The sequence below is a fragment of the Antechinus flavipes genome, chromosome 2, assembly GCF_016432865.1.
Source record: "Antechinus flavipes isolate AdamAnt ecotype Samford, QLD, Australia chromosome 2, AdamAnt_v2, whole genome shotgun sequence".
Taxonomy (NCBI): Eukaryota; Metazoa; Chordata; class Mammalia; order Dasyuromorphia; family Dasyuridae; genus Antechinus; species Antechinus flavipes.
This window is the reverse complement of record NC_067399.1, coordinates 581671550-581694649: the sequence shown is the minus strand read 5'-3', so window position 1 is coordinate 581694649 and position 23100 is coordinate 581671550. Positions and strand designations below refer to the sequence as shown.

Here is a 23100-nt window from a genome sequence, read left to right as displayed (position 1 = left end):
CTTGGGCTCTGACTAATGAGGCTTTACAACCGATCCCATAACTAAATCTCCTTTCCCAGTGGATTGTTGTTCACTGATTCAATCGTGCCCGACTCTTCCCCCTGGATCATAGCATAACAGATCCTTCTATCCTCCCTTCAGCACCTCCCAAAGTCTATTCAAGTTCATATTCATTGCTTCCATGATGCTATCTATCTTCTTCATCCTCTGCCATTTCTTTCTCCTTTTGCCTTTAATCTTTCCCAAAATCAGTCTTATAAAATGTGTCCCATCTTCTCATCCTGTGGTCAAAGTATTTAAGCTTCAGCTTCTGTATTTCCTTCTAAGGAGTACTCTGAATTACTTTCTCCCTGTGAATACTTGTGAGCATTTGTTTCCAAGGTAAAAGATATTTGCAAATTTCTAGGGAACTAAAGAAAACACTAGGGAGGGGGAGAAAAGGTAGGCGAGCTCGGTTTAATATCTGAAAGCCCAGAATTCAGGTCCCAGAAGTGTCATGTGACAAAAGATGGGTCCAAATTCATTGCTCTGGTCAATTCTATCCTCAGCCTTCACCAACCATCCCCCAGTGTCTCTTCCCTGAAATGGCCAGGGCACTATGCCCTCAAAGTGGAGCAGTCCCATCCTCCCTCTCCTGAGCCTGCTGCCTCTTACGGAGAATTTTCTCAAGTGGCTCTCAAAGACCTCACTAGTTTATTTCCCTGAAGTCTAGCAAGAAGGGGTTGGGGGATGGGAGAAGAGAGTCAACTGGAAAACTCGATCATTCTGGAGAATTGACTTGGTGACAGTACAGTTAAGTGCTTAGAGAAGCTGTGGAGCCGGGAGTCTTGTTTCACTAAAGGCAGAGCTTCTGATGTATTTCTGATGCCTTTCTGCAGACAAGCTCATCTCTCGGGAAGTAGAGAAAGCTAAGGAGTTAAATGGTTATTCTAGTTTTAATTCTAACCCACAAAGAAAAGGAAGTGAAAATGTAGGGAAATGGTGGTCATGTCATCCTGAAATTAGTGCCAGTCAAGGAGAGGAACTACAAGCGTGATCAAATCTGCACTCTAGATTTTAGGAGAAAAGATTTAAAGAAATTCATAGGAAAAGCAGATATGATCCTTGGCCTTTAAAAGGGAAGTCTACTCCAGAAAGTCATTTGGGTCTGGAAAAAATGAAATTCTCACCATGCAATTGGATATGACTCTAATGAGAAAGAATGGTGTGAAGCATATAAAAAGAAAAGGCAGTGCTTCCTTGAGGTCAAGTTAAAGAGATATGTGCAAAAGCACTTAACACAGTGTCGGACACATTAAAAAAAATTTAAGTGTTTATTGACTGATTGACTTGACTGACAAAAGAAAGAAGCTGGGGATAATAATCAAGGATGATTATAAAAGGTTGTCATGGTTCTGTAAGGATACTATTAGTAAAATTAACACCTCAAATTAACTAAGCGGCCAGGGGTTTTAAAGACCCACCCCATTCACCATATCACACCACCACTACCAAGTTAAATAAGCATAAAGAACTCTGGGGCTATGTTGGAGCATAAATGTAAGCATTTTGAGAAAAGGGATCACTTTTTTAAATCTTTGTATACTCCAAAACATGTTCAACAACTTAAAAAACAACATAGGGGAGATGATGTGATGTTTACATCAGCAATTATGTTTTATTTTTCTTCCATGAATGATTCTGGGACTGGAAAGGTTAGAATTAACAGGATTGAAAGGGAATTCAAGTATAAGACGATAAATGATATAGTAAGAGAGAAATGACATCCTAAAGAAGCCCAAGTCCCAGGGTACTGAAAAACTCAATTACTCAGAACTGATCACTGAACCACTGCTGAAAATCTTTTACAAATTATAAACACCAATAGTCATGCTAGAGTGATAAAAATGGTCAAACGTCCCCATTTGTAAAAGGAGGAAAAGGGAAATGGGAAAAATATAGATCCGTGAACTTGGACCATCAATTCTAGGACACATTATTAAGTGGATGGCTTACAAGTATTTAGAAAGAGAAGTGGTGGTCACTAAGTGTGGGTTTGCAAACAGTCAATTATGTCAGAATAAACTCATTTTTTTTTGGTTGATAGGGTTATGAAATAGATTAGGGCAATTTTGTGGCCATAACTGAATTTCAGAAAGAGATTTGACCAAGATTTTCTCGATATCCATCTATACATTAATGAAGAGAGATCAGAAGATTTGTAACTGACTAAATAAAAGGGCTTAAAAATTTATTAATGAATTGATTGGTCAAGCTGAAAGAGGGTACCTAGTGAAGAGCTACCAGAATCCATCCTAAATACTGTTGCCAATGAATATTTCTCATAAATTACTTGGGTAAAGATAAAGAGGGAGAAAAGTAGATAGAGGAGGACAAGAAGAGGGAAGGAAAGAGAAGGGGAAAGAAAAAGAGCAAATCATCTTCCTTATCTATAAAATGTGTCCCAGCATGACTGGTTGATCTCTAAGGGTCTGGTCCTTATGTTGGATTATCTAAGAAGGATTCTTAAATCCAATCCTCCAGACCCTCTAAGTTGAGCCCCAAAGCAGCTTTCCAGTGCTAAGGAGGCCCAGATGACAGAAGAAATCTAAACTTGGACTCTCTGGAGACAAATGTGTCTGCCCCCTCCCTCCACCCCTCCACCCTCCACCCCCATTCCCATCAAGGTCACTGAGCAGCTGCAGAAGAGCAACCCTCCCTAAAATAGCCCATCCCAGGCATAATCCCAGCTTCCCCAGGGGCTAAAATAGAAGGAAACTTGAGATGGGGTCACTAGTTGGCCTGGCTGTGCAGGGAAAGGACTGCAAAGGGTCACCTCTCAATTCAGTGCAGTCCCTCTCCAGCCTACCACCAAAGCTGTGGGAAAATGTCAAGAGGCTGGCAGGGACCTTATGTCTCTGGCTTCAGTGGGGATGAGGACAGGACTGGGGATTCTGGGGATAACGGTCACCTACCCAGTAACAACTACTATTCCCATAGGATTTAATGTATTGATTTTGTAACAATAATTGAGACTCAGAGTAAAAAGGGACCTATGCGAGGTCACATAGCAATTAAATCCTAGATTTAGAACTTGAACCCAAGTCCTCTGCCTCTGAATCCACCGTCCTTTCCATCCCAGCATCCTGGCTTTCCTGACTCATCTTCACTTACTTGGTGGAAGTAACAGTTTAATTCCCATGAGAGACCAAATGGGGTCTTTTACATGTGCTTTTTGATTTGGGAATAAAGCCTTTGAGAGTAAATGAAAACCTGGGGATTTTCTTAACTAAATAATTGACCAGGTTCATACTGAATCACCCTATCAACTCCATCCTATGAGAGAGAATCCTCACCCTCAGAAAACCCTCAATATGGTTGGGAACAAAAGATAAAATCACATGAAACTGTGACTTGATTTGACCCAGCAAAGGTTGGGGTGATCAAGGAAGAGTGCCTAAAATGATCAGATTCTAAACTGGATTTAAATAAGACCTTCCAAAGAGGGCCAAATAGTGACAGCCCAAGGCATGGTGAGAGGAATGAGCTACAGGATCAATCAATTAGCTAAAAAGAGCCTTAAAGAGTGTCTAATGTTCTCATTATACATTTGAGGACCCTGAGACCCAGAGAAGTTAAGTGGATGCCCAAGATCTCATAAGTTACAGTAAATAACATTTAAATGTTTTAAACATTTTAATGAAGACCATTTAATCCGGGGGATTTGTCAGAACCTGTCACAGTTTCCTCTTCTAACTGTGTGGTCTAATGAGCTCCTGGGTATTCTTTCTGTGGTAGTTAGTAACAACAATAATAAAATAAAAATAACAATAACTCCTTAAGGTTTACAGAGTGCCTCATTATCTCATTTGACCCTCACAATGCCTCTGGAAGGTCAGTGCTATTAGCTACCCCATTTTATAGAGGAATAAAATGAGGCACAGAGAGGTTAAGTAATTTGACCTCTGTCACACAGGTAATAAGTAACTGTTGTCAAATTTGAACTCAGGTCTCCTTAAGTTAAATTCTCTAGCTGTCCCTACATGGATGCAAGATTGTACAAATAGCATAGAAGTTGATAGAAAGGGTTTCTATGAACACATGCTTACCCTATGACTAAGAATCTTGTTTGTTTGGGTTCTCACATCCGGGAGCCAGTGCTGGATCAATTGTTAACTAGGGGTTAGCCTGCAGCTGGCGGACTGGGCGTCTCTTGGCTTGGGGAGTATCATTCTCCTCCAGGCCATTTACTGTCCATAAACATCCGCCTCAAGCCCAGCATCTGGCACTGCAGGGAGAAGCAAGGGCTCCTTCCCCAGAATACTCTCCTTTCTGGCCTTTCCCCTGTATAATGTTCAGAAAAGGGTTTGGGGGTTACTCTTGAAAGAGTCACTTGGTGGGTATTGGGGAAATAGGAATGTTCATTGTATTGAAGCTCAATGAGAGAGAGAATGATCAAAAATCTTAAATTTATGAAAATCTTTTAATGTGGGATCTTAAAATTCATTGTGATAGAACCTTTAAATCTCAGAGTTGAAAAGAAGTTTGGAAAAGATCACAGAGGACATGTAGTCCAACTATTCTCCTAAATAGGAATTTCCTCTACATTACCCCCAATGGGTGAGTTTTGGTTTAGAGCTCTGGTTAAAGAAATTGGGATTTTTTTCTGATTTGTTTTTTTTTTATTTTAAGGGAGTTCTTTTCAAGTCAATAATACTAACTCTTTATTCAGAGGACTCAAGAAAGGGAGAGAAAGTAGAGAGGTGGAGTAGAAGGGATAAGGTATCGTGCCAGCAAATAAGATGTAGCTTCTGGAAACAGCAAAGAGTCAACAAGGTGTTGATAGTCCTTCATTTGGCCAAGTATAAGCTGGAAGAGATGCAGCTAAACACTTCATGTGAAAAAGACTCGGGAATACGAATGGGATGTAAGCTCAGGATAAGCCAACAGAAGTCACATGGCAACCAGAAAAACTACTGTGACATTGATATTAACATAGTGTCTAGGATTAGGGATGTGGCTGTACCTTGGGCAGACCACACCTAGAGCACAGTGACAAGTCCAGGTCATCATATTTTTGGAAGGACAAAGAAAAGATGGACCATATCCAGAATAGATCCAAGAGATCAATGTGTGGGAAAATTAGAAACTATGCCACACAAAGATCTGTTGAAGGAACTAGGAATAGTTTAACTTGGGAAAAAGAAGACTTAGGTGGAACATGATAGCTGTCTTCAAGCATTTGAAGGGAAAAGGGATTTGATTTGTTTCTCCTGGCCCTTAGGGTAGAAGTTACATGGAGGCAGATTTCAGTTCAATATAAGGTCGATCATTCTGACATTTATTTATTTTTCTTTTATATTTAATTTGTGTTTTGTTTTTCTTAATTACATATAAACAAAAATTTTAAACATTCTTTTTTAAAGCTTTTCATTTTCGACCCTGGGCAAGTCACTTAACCCCAACTGCCTCAGCAAAAAAAAAAAAGAGAGAGAGAGAGAGAGAGAGAGAGAGAAAGAAAGAAAAATTCTGATTTCCAAATTCTCTCTCCTTGCCTCATCCCTTGAGAAGGCAAGCAATTTGATATAGATTACACATGTGAATTTGTGCAAAATATTTTCATGTTAGGCATACTGCAAAAGAAAATACAGATCACCTCCCTCCTAAGTATAATAAAGGTTTTTTAAAAAGCTTCAATTTCCATTCATACTCCATCCATTTTTTTCCTTTGGAGGTAGACAGCACTTTTCTCTTCATAGCAACATTTAGAGCTGTCTAACAGAGGAATAGGCTATTCTTGTGTAGTGAGTTCCCTGTTACTGGATCACTTGTAGAAAAGATTCCTATTCAGCTGAGGTTAGTACCAGGTTTGGATTTTCAGTTCTTCTATTTCACCTTCCTATCCTAATAGTTTCCTGATCCTGTCAATTATGCCTTTGCCCCGTCTTCTATATATGCCCTCTGTATATATAAGTATGTAATATGTAATAAGTATATATATTCACTCAATATATATAATCAATTTTCTGTTTGGTGTTTAGAGCTTCCTAATATGGCTTCCTCTTATATTTCTAATCTTCTTACTTCTTTCTCCTATTCTCTATTTTGTGGTTCCTTGTACAGGACCCTCCACATTCCAATTCCTAACATTTTCATTGGCTGAACTCCATATGCTCAGAATACTCTTGCTCTTCATCTCCACCTCCTGGCCTTCCAAGAGGCAAGTAGGTGGCCTGAAGTCAGGAAGATCTGAATTCAAATCCAGATTCACACATTTATTACTTTTGTAACTCTAGGCAAATCACTTAACCTCAATTTCCTGAACTGTAATTTGAGTATAATAATAGCCCCCACTTCACAGGATTGTAATGAGAATCAGATGTGATATCTGTAAATCATTCAGTTTTGGTATGCAGTAAGTGATAATTAATGCTTATCTCCTTCCTTGATTTCCTTTAAGTCCCAGCTAAAATCTCATCTTCTACAGGAAATCTTTCCTAATCTCTCTTAATATTAGTGCCTTCTGTTTGAGACTATCTCAGATCTATCTTTATATGTCTGTTTGCATGTTGTCTTGCCAACTGGACTTCTTGAGAGCAAGGACTGGTTTTTACCTTTCTTTTTATCCTCAAAACTTAGCACAGTGCCCAGCATACAGTAGGCACTTACTAAATGCTCATCAACTGACTAACTGCTTTTTCCATTCTAAGATTTTACTCCCACCTACATCTCTCCAGCAGGGTCCTATAATCAGTGCACAATGTGCCATTTGGCCATGGGTCATGCCCAGAATTGAAGGACAAATTTAAAGTTGTCCTCTTTTAAAACTGACAGAATAGAAGAGATACTCCCAATGCAGGAGTAAATCAGCCTGAGAGATAGCTGTGTATTACTGAGACGATTAGGGGGTCCCCTTAATCCCAGCAAAGGAGAGGCCCAGAAGGACTCTCTCAAAAGAAAGGCATTAATACAAAATCTAGATAGCATTTAATCTGCTATAATTTTAGAAACTGTCATATCTGTCAGGAGAACTAGCATAATGAGGCTTTGATGATTTACTCCTTCAGTCAGTCATTTAACAAACATGTATTTGAGCATCCTCTATAGGCCATGTACATGTAGCAAGGAGTACTGAAAAAGGAGAGCTGGATGGTCAAGTATTAGCATTCTTTATCAGTATTAGTCTGTCTCTCAGAGGGAGTGTGCCTTGTCCCAAACAAGTCCTGGTCAGAACTCTTCATAAGGGCAGAAATGAATTGGACTTTAGATTATTATCAAGGCTACATCTTCCTTTTTCCTCAATCCCCAAATTCAATCAGCACCCACATCTTGTTTGGTCTATCTGCACAATATTTCTTACATCAGTCTCCTATCCATGCACACAGTTTCTGAACTAATTTGAATGCTCTTCACTTTATGCCCAAACTACATTCACCTCGTAACTGATCTCCTCTCTTGCCTTTATTGATTTCATTTTCCATATGACTGCTAAATTGATATTTCCAAAAGGTCTAACTCTTCTTTTTTTTCTTATTTCTTCTTCTTCTTCTTCTTCTTCTTCTTCTTCTTCTTCTTCTTCTTCTTTTTCTTCTTCTTCTTCTTCTTCTTTTCTTCTTCTCCTTCTCTTCCTTCTTCCTCCTTCTTCCTCCTTCTCCTCCTCCTCCTTCTCCTCCTTCTCCTCCTCCTCCTCCTTCCTTTCTTCTTCTTCTTCCTCTCTCTCTCTCTCTTTCTCTCTCTCTTTCATATAATAACAACTATTATTTACATAGCACTTTAAGGTTTACAAAGTCTTCCATTTGATCCTTTCAACAACCCTGGGAGGTAGGTGCCACTATACTCCCCATTTTACAGATGAGGAAACTTAAGAGAGACAAAGCTTAAAAGACCAGCCTAGAGTCACATACCCTATTAAGTATATGACAACATTTGCCTCAGGTCTTCCTGACTCCAGACCCAGTACTTTGTCTACTATGCCAGATAAGTTTTCTACTCATGCCTTAGAATAAATCCAGTCTCCCATTTAAAAGTCTACTCAATCTAACTCCCCTCTAAGTTACTCCCATTCATGAATTCAATAAAACTAGCCTGCTAGCTCTTCCCAAGTCACTTATTCCTCTTTGCCTCACTTTCCCCATCTGTAAATTGAGTTGGAGAAGATAATGGCAAACCCCTCTTTGCCAAGAAAACCCCAAGTGGGTTCATGAAGAGTAGGACATGACTGAATACACAGTCACACACAGCTGACACTCTATCTCCTCTCAGTCATGGCTTTGCTTAAGTGGTGCCTAATAACTTTCTGACCTCCTGGCTACCTCCTACCCAAGGCTATCCCAAACCTCTTGATCCTCCTTGAGCTATTAATAACATCTTCTCTTTTAAATGACTCGGTACCACTTCCTATATATTTTGCACTTATTTATTTGTTGTATCTTCTCCCAACCTTCAGGAGAATGGAAGCTCCCCAAGGATAAAGAGCCTTTCATTTTGGTCACTTAGCCCAATCCCTTGCCCAAAGTAGGAATAAACAATTGTTGGCTTAATGAATTGAAGGGAGAAAGGAGACCTGGATAAATTAATATACTAAGGTCCTATAGTGTGTTAATAACAAAGCTGAGCTTGATACTCTTAATTCTCAGTTCAAGGCTCTTACCTCAGTATCTTTTCCTACACAGAAATTAACATAATGTTGCTATTATTACTAGAGTAACAATCTTCATGACTCTATGGGCCAGAGCTCTATCAGGTGTTCTTGGTAAAAGTATTTTACAGTTTGCCATTTCCTTCTCCAGGGGATCCTTTTATCAGGCAATCAGAAGTTAAGTCCCAAGTGTCTGAAGCTGAATTTGAATTCAGGTCTTCTTAACTCAGTGCTCTACTCACTGATCCACTGGATACCTAATATGGAAAGGAGCAATCCACTGGACTATCCATTCCTGCTGGAGACAGTTTTTTGCTCTGATTTTCTAATTCTTATCAAGCAATCATCTGATTCTCAAGTATAATTTTAATCTAACAAGAAAGAAAATCTGTGTATTTAACAACTGGCCCTCAGAAAAACAAACCAAAAAATCTCAACCAAACTTGTCCCTATGATATAATTTTAAGTGGAATTTACATTATTAATATTTTCTCCTTTACTTTTTAAAGTCTAGACAATCATCAACAAAAAAAATGCACTTATTTATAGCATTTACTGATCTTCAAAATGAAAATACTCCTACTGAAAACTTAACAATTAGCTACCTAGCACATCCATATGCTAAATCTGGATTATTAATCTTTGTTCATTACCCCTTCCCCCATCTAAATTTGAGCTCATCAATCACTTCCTGTAGAAAGCCTCACTGCATTGACTAGCTCTCTCCCTGTTCTTCCTACCTGATTTCTCACTCTGGTCTCTCCCTGGCACAACATTCATGTCCTTACCTACTTCCCTCTCAGGAACTTTGCCTGAGGTGGATGAGACAGTGATAACTGACAATAGATGAAAGGCAGAAAAGCTCAATTCTCAGCTTGTTTCTGTTCTCTCAGCAAAGGAGAATGACCTTTACACTGAAAGTGACAGAAACAAAAAAGAACTAAGGAGCCCGTTGCCCAAGATAAGAAGATGGAGAACTTAAGTGCTCTTAATGAAATCGAGTCACCAGAACCAAATGAAGTACAGTCTTAGGTCCGGAAAGGACTGATGGAGGCAATCATTGTACCACCATCAGCAAATCTTTCTGCTTAAAAAAAATTGGAGGACAAACAGCCTGATTTTTTTTTTTAAAAAAGGAAAATGGCATTTTATGAACTACTGCCCAGTGGCTCTGGCTTTGATTCTTAGGAAATGTCTAGAATAGAGCATTAGAGGGATGGGTGGCAAATATCTAGAAAGGAAAGTGGCAGCCACAAAGAAGTGGCTTGGCTGTATCAAGAACTATTAATGCCACACTAGCCTTGTTTCCTTCTTTGACAGCTTTACTAAACGAGTCCATGAGGGAAGTGCTGTGACTTAAAGTTTATTTAAATTTTGTCAAAGTTACTGATAAAATATTTCATGCTGCTATTCTTGTCAAGAAGATGGAGAGATATGGATTAGCCAATAATATGATGAGATTAATTTGGAACTGATTGGATCTGTCAGAATCAAAGAGTAGTTGTTAATTGTTCAATGAGAAAATGACAGGAGATCTCCAGTTGAGTACTCCAAGGGATCTAAGCTGGATCCTGTAGTTTTTCATATTTTTATTAATGACTTAGATAAAGACATAAATGAAATGTGCACCAAATTTGCAGATGACAGAAAGTAAGGAGGAATGATTAACACAGAAAATGACAGAGTTGGGGTCCAAAAGGAGCTTGAGGCTTAAAGCATTTAGCTGGATTTTATCAAGAAATCCAATAGAGATAAATGTAAAGTCTTAGCTCCTTAATTTAAAAAAAAACATAAGATGGGGAAAACATAGATAAACAGCAATTTTTCTGAATATCACCTGGAATTATCCATGGACTGCAAGATCAATGTGAGTCAGAAATCTGATGTGACAGCCAAAAAATTAAAGTGGTCTCAGGTTCCATTAAGAGGATTCCAGGAAGAAGGAGGTCACAGTACCACTGTTTTTTTGACACTGTCAGTCTTTTTCTGAAGTATTATGTTCCATTCTGGTCTATGAAGGATATTGATAAAGTAGGATATACCAAAGAAAGCAATCAATATGAGGAATGTCCTCGAATCCATGACATATGAGGACAGGTTAAATCATGTTTAGCTTGGACAAAAGATGTCTCATGGGAAACATAAGAGCAACATTCAAGTATCTGAAGGGCTGTCATGTGAGGGAACAATTAGAATTGCTCTGTTTGGTCCCAAAAGACAGACTTAAAATTAATGGTGCAAGTTGAGGGAAGAAAAACAAAACAAATTTGGGCTCAAAATCAGAAAAAAAATCTCCTAATGATTAAATCCCAAAGTGGACCAGGTTTCCCACCCTATCCCCAGAGGTGTTCACACAGAGGCAGACCAACAATTTTTTGGATGTTATCAAGGCAGGTCCTTTAATGCATGAGTTGAACTACATGGTTCACTGAGGGCCCTTCTAATTCTCCTGTTGTGCTCTGTGGTTTCACCAGGGTATGCTGTGTCTCCCTATATGTCTCAGTATATCCCTGAGACCTTCTTGAAGCCTTGTTCCCTCAATCTCTTTTCTCCTCCTTGTAGGATGTTGTTGGACACCCAGTATTCTCCACTCTAGTGCTCCAAGAATTTTGGCTGGGTTCAGCCAGCTAACTGCAGTTTAGGAGAGGTCCAGAAGAGCCACCTTTCAATAGACCTTTTGGAACAGAAGGCAGTCCTCTAACCAAAGGGTACATTTCTGGGCAAGACCTTTGGAACACCATGAGGCAGGATTGTCTCTATCCAAAATACATACAATAAAGCTCATGTTTATTTACATTATTGATCCAGTCTGTCTTCCTGGAAGCAGGAAGCTATTATTCTTAGAGACTGCAAGCCCACATCTTGGTATAGATGCAAAGGAAAACATCTTATTGGTATGATTCCCAACATACTACATGCCACACCAAGAAATGAAGAAAAAAACAGAAGTCCAGCCTGACACGGTCACATTTTTGGAATGAATGTGGCCAATGACTACTTCGGGACAGGGGTAAATACGCTCTGATCTCAGGATGAAATTGAAATAAAGGAGGGAATCTCACTTTGGCCCCAAAAGGCAGACTCAAAATTAATGATGGAAGTTGGGGGGGAGGAAAAAACAGCCAAACTTGGGCTTGAAATCAGAAAAGAATTGCTAATGGTAGGTGCCAAAGTAGACTCCAGGTCCAGCCCTCTACTCTTAGCTGCCAATCTTTAAAAACTACCCAGGTGACATGCTTTGCGTATTTCATTCAACTCAGGATGAGATGGCGAGCTATGACCCTTAGCTTTGGGGAGCAAAGGTCTGAGGCAAAATACACTATCTCCTCTCTAGACATCCCTAAAGCTGAAGGGAAAAGGCAGTGTGGAATAGTAGAAAGAGCCAGGGACTCAGTTTCTAGTGTCTGTTGTCACAAATTCCCTGTGTGATCAAAGCACATCCCAGCTTGGCGGAAACTTCAGTTTTCTTATTCAGAAACCGATTGCAATACAGGCTGGTTTCTGAAGTCATTTCTAGGTCTCAGTTCCACTGTCCCTGTATGAGCTTTTATACATGGCTCCATGCTTTGGGTGTGGTAGTGGAGATCGATGACTACTGTCTGAACAAGGTTCTATGAGGAAGCCAGAAATTTCCCATGAGTAAATACTTTGGATATCTGAGAGCCATTATCTTAACGAGAGCCCTGACTCACCAAGGATCCTGGTCTTCATGAGACTGGGATATTGGTTCTAGAGGAAGTCCTGGATATGAAAGGGGAGCAAGAAATTAAACTGAGAAGTGACTCCTTCAACTCACTAAGAAGCTGGATAGCTAAACCTACTGGAAAAGAGTGAAGATCATATGTGGGGGGGGATGGGTAAAGAGAAAGGGGGGAGAGGGAAAAAGTCAGGAGGGGAAGAGAGAAAGAGAAAGAGAGAGAGAGAGAGAAGAAGAAGAAGAAGAAGAAGAAGAAGAAGAAGAAGAGGAGGAGGAGGAGGAGGAAGTAGAAGAAGAAGAAGAAGAAGAAGAAGAAGAAAGACAAGAGAGAAGTAGGAAGAAGAGAGGAGGAGACAAAAAAAGGTGATTTGAGAGTAATGAAAAGATAGAGAAAGTATGAAATGCATACAGAGGAACTGAACAGAGAAACAGAGAAAAAAGGACCATCCTGGAAAGAAATACAGATAAGCAAAGAGAGACAAAAAGAAACAAAAAAACTTGGCAGAGGGACATAGATAAAGTGACGGACAGAGCGAGAAATAGGGAGACAGAAGGAGGAAAGCCTCTAGCCAAAGGCCCTGAGCTGTACAGAAAAGTCTCATGATCAACTTCAAGGAACTGGGGCCAGAAGTCTCTGGAAAGGGGGCTTCCTTTGAAAATTCCCTTTTAATGGGCCTGCAATTGTTTTAATTAAGAAAAACAATGACTTTAGGGAAACAAAAAGTAGAGCAATTTTCATCTGCTAATTGAATTTCAGAGCCATAAACAGCCTTGGAGAATGCTAGGATTACAATGATTTATAGCAGGCTCAATTAAATCAACTTGGCCTTATCTGAGCTTTCAGTGGGGAGCATGGAGGTGGATCCAATGAAACAGAAAATACATTTTGTAAAGCCATGTATAGTCAAGCCAGTCTGACCCCTTCATCCTCCCACCCCAATCCCCACCCCTTGCAGACCAGGCTAGGTCAGGGTTTGGGGCTCTGGAACATTCCAAATATGCCTGGAGAAGTAGCGAGCGGCCGTAAAGAGGTATGGAAAGAGCACTGTCTTTGGAGTCAGAAGATGTGGATGGATCCTGTGCTACTAGCTGGGCAAGGCTCTCTAAAACTCCGTTTGCTTATCTGTAAATTGGGTATAATAATGCCAACCTCACCTATCTCCAGAACTGTTTATGGGGAAAATTTTTTTCTAAACTGCACATTGCTATAGAAGTAAAAAGAGCAAGACTCTGCTCCTCCCACCCTGCCCTGTACAATCTCTTGGACTTTTTCACCATGCCCACCGGAGCCTCACCATCCTGCAAGATCACATTAGTCTTGATTCTCACACTCAACAGGACCCTCTGTTCCTGGGACCTTTATGAACAGACAGTAGAATGGACAGCTCCTCCCCAAATCTCCCTTTATGGAGAATGTCCAGACAACCATCTCTCCATTCCTACCTGGCTCTTTTCCTTTGGATTTCTTCATCTTGCCTGCCCAAAAGCTAAGTCTCCTTCCCTCAACTTTTTAGCTTCCCTTTGGGTGTTATCTTCTATCCATTAAACTGTAAGCTCTTTGAAGGCAGGCACACAGGAACAGTTTAATAGATTTTCATAAATTGATTAACTAGACCCAAGTAAAATAGGTTAAATAACATTCCTGATGATCCATTCAAACTACCAGGACACACACACACACACACACACACACACACACACATTCTACCCACCCTCCCCCCCTGACTCACTGTCCCATGGCAACCCTATGCCTCCAGAAAGCCATCTCTGACTCCCAGATTAGGCACCCATAGTAACCTTTCTCTTTTCTGAACTCCCAGAAGACTTAGGAGCTATAACCAGCAATGTTACACTAAAACAGCCAATACTTTATTCTAGTTATCAGTTGATTATTAAGATATATCATATATAATATACATACATATAAGTTATGGCCAGATGGCTGGTTTGTTTGCTTTTTCAAAAAAATTATTTTGATTATCTGTTGGTTAACCCTGTTATTTATTAGCTAATTTTACCTGTACTTTGTTGGTTAACCTTACCTATTATCTGTTGGTTAATCTTATCTGTTATTTGTTGGTTAATCTTTTCTGTTACTGGTTAGTTAATCCTGTTATCTATTGGTTAATCTTATCTATTATCTGTGGGTTCATCTTAAATGTTATTTGTTGGTTAACTCTACCTGTTATAGGTTGGTTAATCTTATCTGTTATCTGTTGGTTAACCCTACATGTTACCTATGGGTTAACTTTATCTGTTATCTGTAAGTTAATCCTACCTGTTATTTTTTAAGTTAACCCAACCTGTTATCTGAGGATTAACTTTATCTATTATCTGTTAGTTAATCCTATCAGTAATCTGCTAGTTAACCTTGTGTGTTTTCTGTGGGTTAACCTTATTTGCTCTCTGGGGTTAACCTTATCTGCTGGTTAACCCTACATGTTATCTATGGGTTAACCCTGCCTGTTATTTTGTGGGTTAACCTTACCGGTTATCTGCGGGTTAACCTTATCTGTAATCTATGGGTTAACCCTACCTTTTAGACACAGTAGAACCAGCAATCCCTGGCTTCAAGTCTTGCCTTTGATATCTACTATCTACAGGAACCTAGGGAAGTCACTTAGGAGCTCTGGGCAATCCCCTACCACGAGAAGCCAGTGTGTTTCTTCACCAAGAGCTCTCTATCCAGTTTCCTATCCCTTTCAAAATAGCTATCATTTAAATAGCACTTTAAAGTTTTCAAGGTACTTGACATGTCTGATACTCATAACAACCCTGTGAGGTCAGAGCTTTAACAGATAAGGAAACTGAGGCTGAGAGAGGTGAAACAACTTACTCAAAGTCAAACAGCTGGTGACTGTCTGAGAATGGTTTTAGCTCAGATTTTTCCAACATAAGTCCAATGCTCTCCACACTGACCACTGTACAGCATCGTTCTTGGATGAGTCCATATGTCCCCAACTGGATAGTCAGTTCCTAAAGGCCAGAGCTCCCTCAGGGAGGGAATAGAGGCCAGAGGCCAAGTCTCCCACCTCAGATCACCCTGATTCTTTGAGGGCCAGAACTCTAGCTCCTTGCTCACAGTAGGTGCTCCCTAAGGGCTGAGCTGGCACACAGTAGGGTTCTAGATATGATGGAGGTGATCATTGTGATTCTGGGGCTTGTGTTTTTTCAGGGTCAGTCCACCCTCTACATGACTCTACATGAGCATGTAGATTCCAAACCCAGTCTTGTGTTTCTCTCTACGTTGGTCCTTCTTTCTCTGTTTCTTTGTTCAGTTTCTCAGTATGAATTTCTTACTTCCTTTTTCTATCTCTCCAATCCTCTGACATCATCTTTTTGTTGTCCCTTCCTCTCTTCTTCTTCTCCTCTTCCTCTCTTTTTCTGTCTCTCCCTCTCTTTCTGTTTCTCCCTCCCTCTTATTCTCCCTCCAGTCCCTCGTGCCCCCTCTCTCTCCCTCTTCTTTTCCTCTCTCTCTCTCTCTCTCTCTCTCACTCTCCTTCACTCTCCCTCTCTCTACAGTTGCACATACAATTTTCAAGCTTCTCTAGCAGATTTTGGCCTTAGCCACCCAAATCCTTGTTGAGTTTATGGGTAGTCAAATGCTAAACAGTTTATAGCAGGAATTCTCAATCTTGTCTATGACAGGGACCCTTTTGGTAATTTGATGAAGCTTTTCTCAGAATAGTGTTATAAAATAAAATATATAGTATCACAATAAAGACCAATTATTTTAAAATGTAATTATCCATCTTTAAAAATTCATGGACCCCAAGTTAAGAATCTCTAATCTAGAGGAGCCCGTCCAGTTCTGACATTCTATGGCTCTAAGTCAGCTAAACAAAATGAGATGACCAGATCCTTGTGAGATATGGGATGGGGTATTTCTTCATTCCCCCTGGTCCCTTTATAGAATAAAGGCCCCAGGAGCCTCTCTCATCAGTGATAAGAAAGTTCCTTATCTTAAGCTCAGACATTTCTCCCTTCTTTTACCTCTGGCTCCCTCCTGTATGTGCCAGTGGGCAGACAAAGGCGCCATGTTAGGGATCTTTCTCCCAATTTCCTTCTAGTGATTATGGCCCAAAAAACTTTATGAAGACTAAAATTACTTCTCCCATTTGGAGCTAAGGAGCTAGACTAGAAGGAGGAGAAAGAAGAGGAAATGGGACCCAAGCTTTCTGGGGAGATGGTTTGCAGGTACATCAGCTGACCACAAATCCTTTAAAATGTATTCCATTATAGTTTTCTGTAAACTATAGGGGAGTTTACAAGATTCTAGCTCCCCTAGAACATTTTCTCTTTTTAAAAAAAGGGAGAGAGAAGGGCAGGTGGGTAACTCAGTGTATAGAACACTGGCCTGGGTCATGAGTTCAAATCCGATTCAAACATTTCCCAGGTATGACTCTTAAAAAGTCACTTAATCTTGAGAGAGAGACAGAGACAGAGACAGAGAGACAGAGACAGAGAAAGAGAGAGACAGACAGACAGAGACAGAGACAGAGAGAGAGGGAGCCTTTTTTCTCTAGCATGACCAGTCCCAGAGAGTCCAAGAAATTCAGACATAAATAAGGCCATAGAAATATACTTGTCTGAACTCTGTCCTCAAGGCCCTGGTCAGTGGCAGCAAGCCCAGAATATACAAAATATTCAGTATAAAGTAAAGGAAGTACTATTACTTGGTGTCTTCATCTTCACTGATTCTCTGTCACCTTCAGAATAAAATTTAAACTTGTTATTCAAGGTCTCCACAGCTTGACTCTTGCTGTCTCCAGGCTTAAACCTCCCCACTGCTCGCCCCCATATACCTTCCATTCTAGCATAGCTGATATAGAAGAAAGAAAACTGTTCTTACAGTTCTTGTTCTAATGTTTACTACCTGTGTCATCCAGGCACGTGACAAATTCTCCGAGCCTCATCTTTGCTATCTGAGAAATGGGGATACTGATACCTGCAATACCCATCTCACATGGTTGCAAGGAAAGAACATGGGAAGCCTTAAAGGCGTATATAAATATGAGTCATTCTTACAATGAATTCCAGGCTCATTTCTGCATGTGCTTTTCATTGTGCCCCCATCAAACCCAGAGAAGGCTCTGGAAGCCTTCCTGGCTGACAATCAATGCTAAGAGCTGGTAGGGTTCTTAAAGATCATCCATTCTTCCTACTTTTTGCTCTACAGAGAAGGAAACTGAGACCCATACTGGGCAAGTCACATTAGGGATTAGTAGGAAGCCAACTCTAGAACTTGGATCTCCTGACACCCACTTCATGCCATTAAAAGCAAAATGCCTGCCTGTTCCAACTCAGTGATTCTCCCCCCCCTACTCTGAACTCCCCAATGTTGAAAGGTATAGAGCTCAGCTGGCCCCTGATCACTGATCATCTTGTCTGGTGGCAAGTTTTTCATGCGTGCCTCATTTCTCCCTGCTAAGTTGTCGTTCTCTTATGGGAAGAATCTATGTTTTCTTCTGTTATTCTCCCCCTTATATGGTTGAGAAAAGGACTGAGTATACAGCAGGCACTCAGTAAAGGCTTGCCAAAAGAACCTATGGATGAATGATGCTAAAGCAGCCTCTTGTAACGCCAAATGCTTGATGGGACCAAGGGACAGGCAAGTGGTTTCCTTTGTTTCTGATTCTAAGCACACAGAAGAAAGGAAGAAAGGAATAAAGAAATGGAAACAGAGAAGGAGGGGAAAAGAAAGTAGGAAAGAAAAAAAAGAAGGATGGAAGGAGGGAGGGAAGGAGGGAGGGAGAGCAAGTAAGGGAGAGAGGGAGGGAAGGAGGGAGGGAAGGAAAGAAGGAAGGAAGTGCTTTACAAATATTATCTCAGAATATAGCCAGAATGATGGTTGTCCAAACAAAGCAGAAGCTTCAGTCGGCAGTCTGACTTTGGCGTACAGACTCAGATACTGCAGAGTTCCTCACTCCTCATTCTGGGTCCCTGAGCCCCCTCACTAAAGTTCCCCTTCTTCAGCACTGGTCTGATCTCTATGCCATAAGAAAAGGAGAATGGATGACTGGGAACAGTTTAGGAGAGTTCAGAAATGTGGCCAAGGATGGCAACAAAGTGGGGGAAATGGGAATAGTCACAAACCATGGAAAAAAGCCTCATTCTCTGGTGGGTGCCTGCAGGAAGCAGAACTGAGAAATGCCCATGTCCAGGAGAGATGATGTCACATAATTAGGATGGTCTTGGATCAGAGCTAAGTGGAGCCTTCTGGCCCAGCACAGATCCACAACTTGGAAGTCTGGCTCTCTTCCCTAGCTTCTCCAGACTCATTCCAGCCTCTCCACTAGGACTAATTCGAGCCTTTGCAAGAAAAACATGCTCAATCTTCATGTAGTCAGAACGTGTCAGAAAGGCTGTGCACAAGCTATACACGTGGCATGTGCCCATTCGCACACATGTAACACTTGCCACCTTGGAGAACACGATTCTAATATACATTGCAGCTTACACAGTACTTTTCTCACAACTCTGTGAAGGAGGTAATAGGACCATTCCCACTTCACAGAACAGGAAAATGAGGCTCAGAAAAATGATGCGAGCAATCCCATGAGTGGTGGTCGGCTCTCAAACACCAGGTTGTCCCTTTCTACTGTAGCAAGCTGCCCATTTGCATCATCCAACCATCTGCAAACTGTCAAACTTAGGTTGGGGCTTACATAAAATAGAAAGACTAAAATTAATTAAGAAACACATTTACTGTGCAAAAGAAATGCTAAGCTCAGTCCCCAGCCACTATGCTAATGAAACATTTTCACTATTTCTGGCATTTGCAAAAAATAAAAAATAAAAGAAGTTATTGACTTCATTATCTTTAACTATGTCTGTTCAATCAGTGAAGGCACATAAGAATATATTTACTGTGCTTCTAACGTCACTGATTTGAGACTCTGAAGCATATTTATTGTTATTTTTAAAGTTGACTCCATTGTATTTTTTATGATCTAAACCAAATTTTTTTTCTGCAGGGAGGTAAGTCCTAACCTTCAATGGCTAAATGGGCAGGTTCTTGCCCATGGGCCTGAATGCACATATGTGTCTATGTATAATTAGATAAAGTCATGCATACTTATACACTTTGTGATCTAGAGGAAAGAACCAGAGTGGGAGTAAATGAACTTATTAGTTGATCACAGGCAAGGGTACTGCACCTTACTGGGTCTCATTTTCCTCCTCAATAAAATGAGAGGGCTGGATGTTCTCTAAGGGTCCCTATAAGCTTAAATGTTCTAGATAACGGAGTTTTTCTGGTGCTTAAGAGAGTCTATGAATCTTCTTCTTGGTCGGGTCTGGGGAAGGAGAACAAGATGGATACCTTTGAAATAGCCTTAGTGACTCCATGTCTTCCCTAATATGACACAGGAGGTCCAGACCTTGAATTTGTTCCCTTAGGAGAAAATTCTCTTTTATCCAAGGTTGTCCAGTAATCGTTCATCCCCATTTCCTCCCACGGCCTTGTGTGTCCTGCCTTTATCTCCCTAATTACCCAGGATAATCAACCACATGCTGCCTAATTCCTTTTCTCCCCTCCCAGATACTTTATACAGACAGCTGGCTGCAGGAAAGAGGAGGTAGGAAACAGGGAAGGGATCCAGGGACCACAGATGGCAATTGTGACGTAGGTGGGTGTGAGAAAACTAAGGTTCAAGTCCTGGTTCCAACCAGTCGGGTAATATTAGACCAGTCACTGCATCAGTTCTAAATATCAGTTTCCTTATCTGTAAAATGACAGGACCTGTCTACCTCTTTTATTGATTCTGGGCTAGTGAGATAATGTTGGCAGAAGCTCTTTATAATCTGTAAAGCACTTTCCAGACATACTTCCCATAGTGTTGGCCAAGGTCAACACCATTTTGTTTTACAATAACAACGTGAACACATTAATAATAATAATAACAGTAAAAATATTAACAGTAATAACACATTATAATGAATATATAAAAATACAGTAAAATGAATATATTAATAATAATAGTATTTTGTGTAGTGCTTATGTGCTGGGCACTATGCTAATTGCTTTACAATTGTTATCTCATTTGATCTTCACAAGCATTCTGAGAGATTGGTCCTGTTATTATCACCATTTTACAAAAGAGGAAACAAAGGCCAACAAGAGTTAAGTGACTTGCCCAGGATCACACAGCTAGTAAACAGCTGAGGCTGAATTTGGCCTCAGGTCTTGCTGACTCCAAGCCTGGTGTTCTATCTGTGTCATGTAATTGTCCCTAACTAAACTACTCTATAATGTAAAAAACCTGATGTAATTTCATTTGGTCAATTAGCCCTTGATAAGATGATTCTTGCACAACTACCAGCCCTGGGAATTCTGTTTCACCTAAACTTGTATTTTCATGGACTCAATTAGTGGGGGTGGGAGAAGGGAGTGACACAGGTCAGCGTGCAATTACTACTACGACTGTTAATACTGAGCAGCCAAGGTCTCTGAAGATCTAGGTCCTGGGTGAGTGACAGTGGATAAAAATAATGGTGGAAGACGGGGGAATAAGGACTTACCGAGCAGCTGGACTCCCCTCGTGAGACCGTAGACGTCCACCAGGGCCCACAAGGGATCGGCAGTTCGGACGCCACTGAAGAACAGCATGGCTGCGGAGTCGTTAACCCGGTAGAATACTCGACCCTTCTTGTCCACCCAGAAGGCGATGATGTTGCCCTCATTAGCATATTCCTCAGGCAAAGCCTTGGCCCAGAATCCACTCTGGGACACCAGGTCAGGACAAGCATACTTGGGCAGTGTATCTGGGTTAATGCGTGATGGATCCTTGCATGTGAACCCCAGCCGGAGGGCCCCGCTCCAACAACATTGCTTCTTGGTGATCTGCAGAAGACACGGGCAGAGAAGACTCAATGCAGACTCAGAGAGGGCCCCCTTCCCCCATCCCCAGTGCGATCACTCAAGGCGACCTTCCTGGAGAGAGAGGAGAGAGACCTTTGCGCAGCTCACCCTTCTGGCAGACTTTCCACGGCTCCACATCCGACCTGGGGAAGATGAGAGGGGCTCCACTCTCTCTCCCAGGGTCCCTCCAGGACACTTCTTCCAAGAGCTCTTCCCCTACTGGTGCTACAAGAGCAGGTGGTTTATCTAGCCTGACCTGTTCTGGGTGAGACCTCTCAGATTTGCTCCCATTTCTGCCATCTCACCCTATTCTTTAGGGATAAAAGGAAGGAATGACTGAGAAAAAAGAAAAGGAGGAATTTGAGAAGACAAGGACAAGGAGGAGACAGATGCTGAGGCAATGAGGGAGGGGACCAAGGAGTCTAGTGTTTGAGGGTCTGGGAAACGGGCTCACCTTTAGCCTGACTTGCTCATAGATGAGAACGGGCCGATTGCTGAAGGTGATGGCGTTACAGAAGCTAGCCTGACGCTTGACGGCCTTGTGGCTGAGGTCCATCAGGATCTGGGAGCCCTTGGTGTGTGGGTGGAAGAGCAGCGGTGTGGCCGGGAGGCTCCCCCCGGGAGGGGGTGGTAGACAGTGCTTCTGTTTGTGGTGACATCGGTGAGAGGTGGAAGGAAAGGGGCCGCTGATTGAATCTGCAAAGGAACGAGTGATCCATGAAAGGACGGTGTCCAGAGGTCCAAGCTGGCCACCAAAGTGCCGCCCGTCCCCCAGGAGCAGTCGATGCAATGGAGGCAATCACTGCCCACCATCACCCTCACAGTCAGCCATCATGGCCATCCACCACCAGCCTTTCAATAGACATCATGAGCTCCATCAACCGCCCCCCCCCATTATCCAACCACCATTATCCATTCCATGACCATCATTCTTCTCTTACACTTACAGAAGCCATGTTCTTCCTTTATTGAGCAAATGCTCCTCACCCACATGCAATACAAAAACCATTAGCAAAAGCCTAAAAAGGGTCAATTCTTTGTATTATAAAGCAACTTTCCATTGTATACTCCTACAAATAATAAATTTAAAAGCACTTTTCACAAGTCCATGATAGCCTTGGCACACATCTTCAATCCTTGCAGGATGGTAGATCTCTTGAGTTCAGAGTTCTGAGCTACAGTCAACTACTTTGATTAGATCTCCACATTAAATTTATCATTAAAGATGGTAGCCCTAAGGAACAGGGGGCTGCCAGGTCACCTGAGAAGGATTCAATAAGCCCAGGAAGAAAATGGGGCATCCAAAACTCCTGGGTCAATCCCAGCAGGACTGATCTCATGAATAGCTCTTGTTCTTGCAGCCTGGTCAAGATAGGAAGACTCAGTCTTTAAAAAAAGGTTTTTTAAGCATCTGGTAGACTTGGATAAATTAGCTTGATATCTTTAGACTTCAGTTTTCTCATCTGAGGGCATAAGGTCAGATCATCCACAAGATTCTTCTCATTTTCATTTTATCATTTAGTGGCATACATAAGATAAACAGTCTCTAAAGAGTAAAAATACTCTGCATGTATTTTGAAAAATAAAAAGATATTATTATGTAAAAAGAGTAAAACTATATGTATTTGTTAAAATAGGAAAGTCTATGTGGCTCCATAAATGCAAAGACATTTTTGATAGAAAATCAGTATGATGCAGAGAATGCTGATCAAAGTTTAGAAACTGACTTTTTAAGGAGAAACTGTAGACACACACACTTTTAACTTAAATTTAATCTGAATTATCAACATTTTTCCAATCACTCTCTGAAGTCTAGATAATTAACAAAACAATAAACCAATCTCTGACTTGTAGCATTTGTCAGTTTCTGTGGTGTCAATGCTCACACTGAAAATTTAACAATCCACAGCTGGTTGGACATGG

General features: G+C 41.0%; 1 protein-coding gene across 3 annotated transcripts in view; it reads right to left on the bottom strand.

The window, feature by feature from the left end:
* Positions 1 to 23100, bottom strand: part of NEURL1 (neuralized E3 ubiquitin protein ligase 1) — a 92107-nt gene that overhangs the window by 5832 nt on the left and 63175 nt on the right. For all 3 annotated transcript variants that reach the window (XM_051981342.1, XM_051981345.1, XM_051981343.1), the window contains 2 exons: positions 21632 to 21873; positions 20838 to 21159 (listed from right to left, as the gene is read on the bottom strand). In XM_051981342.1, coding sequence (XP_051837302.1) covers positions 20838 to 21159; positions 21632 to 21873 — 564 coding nt within the window. The remainder of the gene's footprint in view (positions 1 to 20837; positions 21160 to 21631; positions 21874 to 23100) is intronic.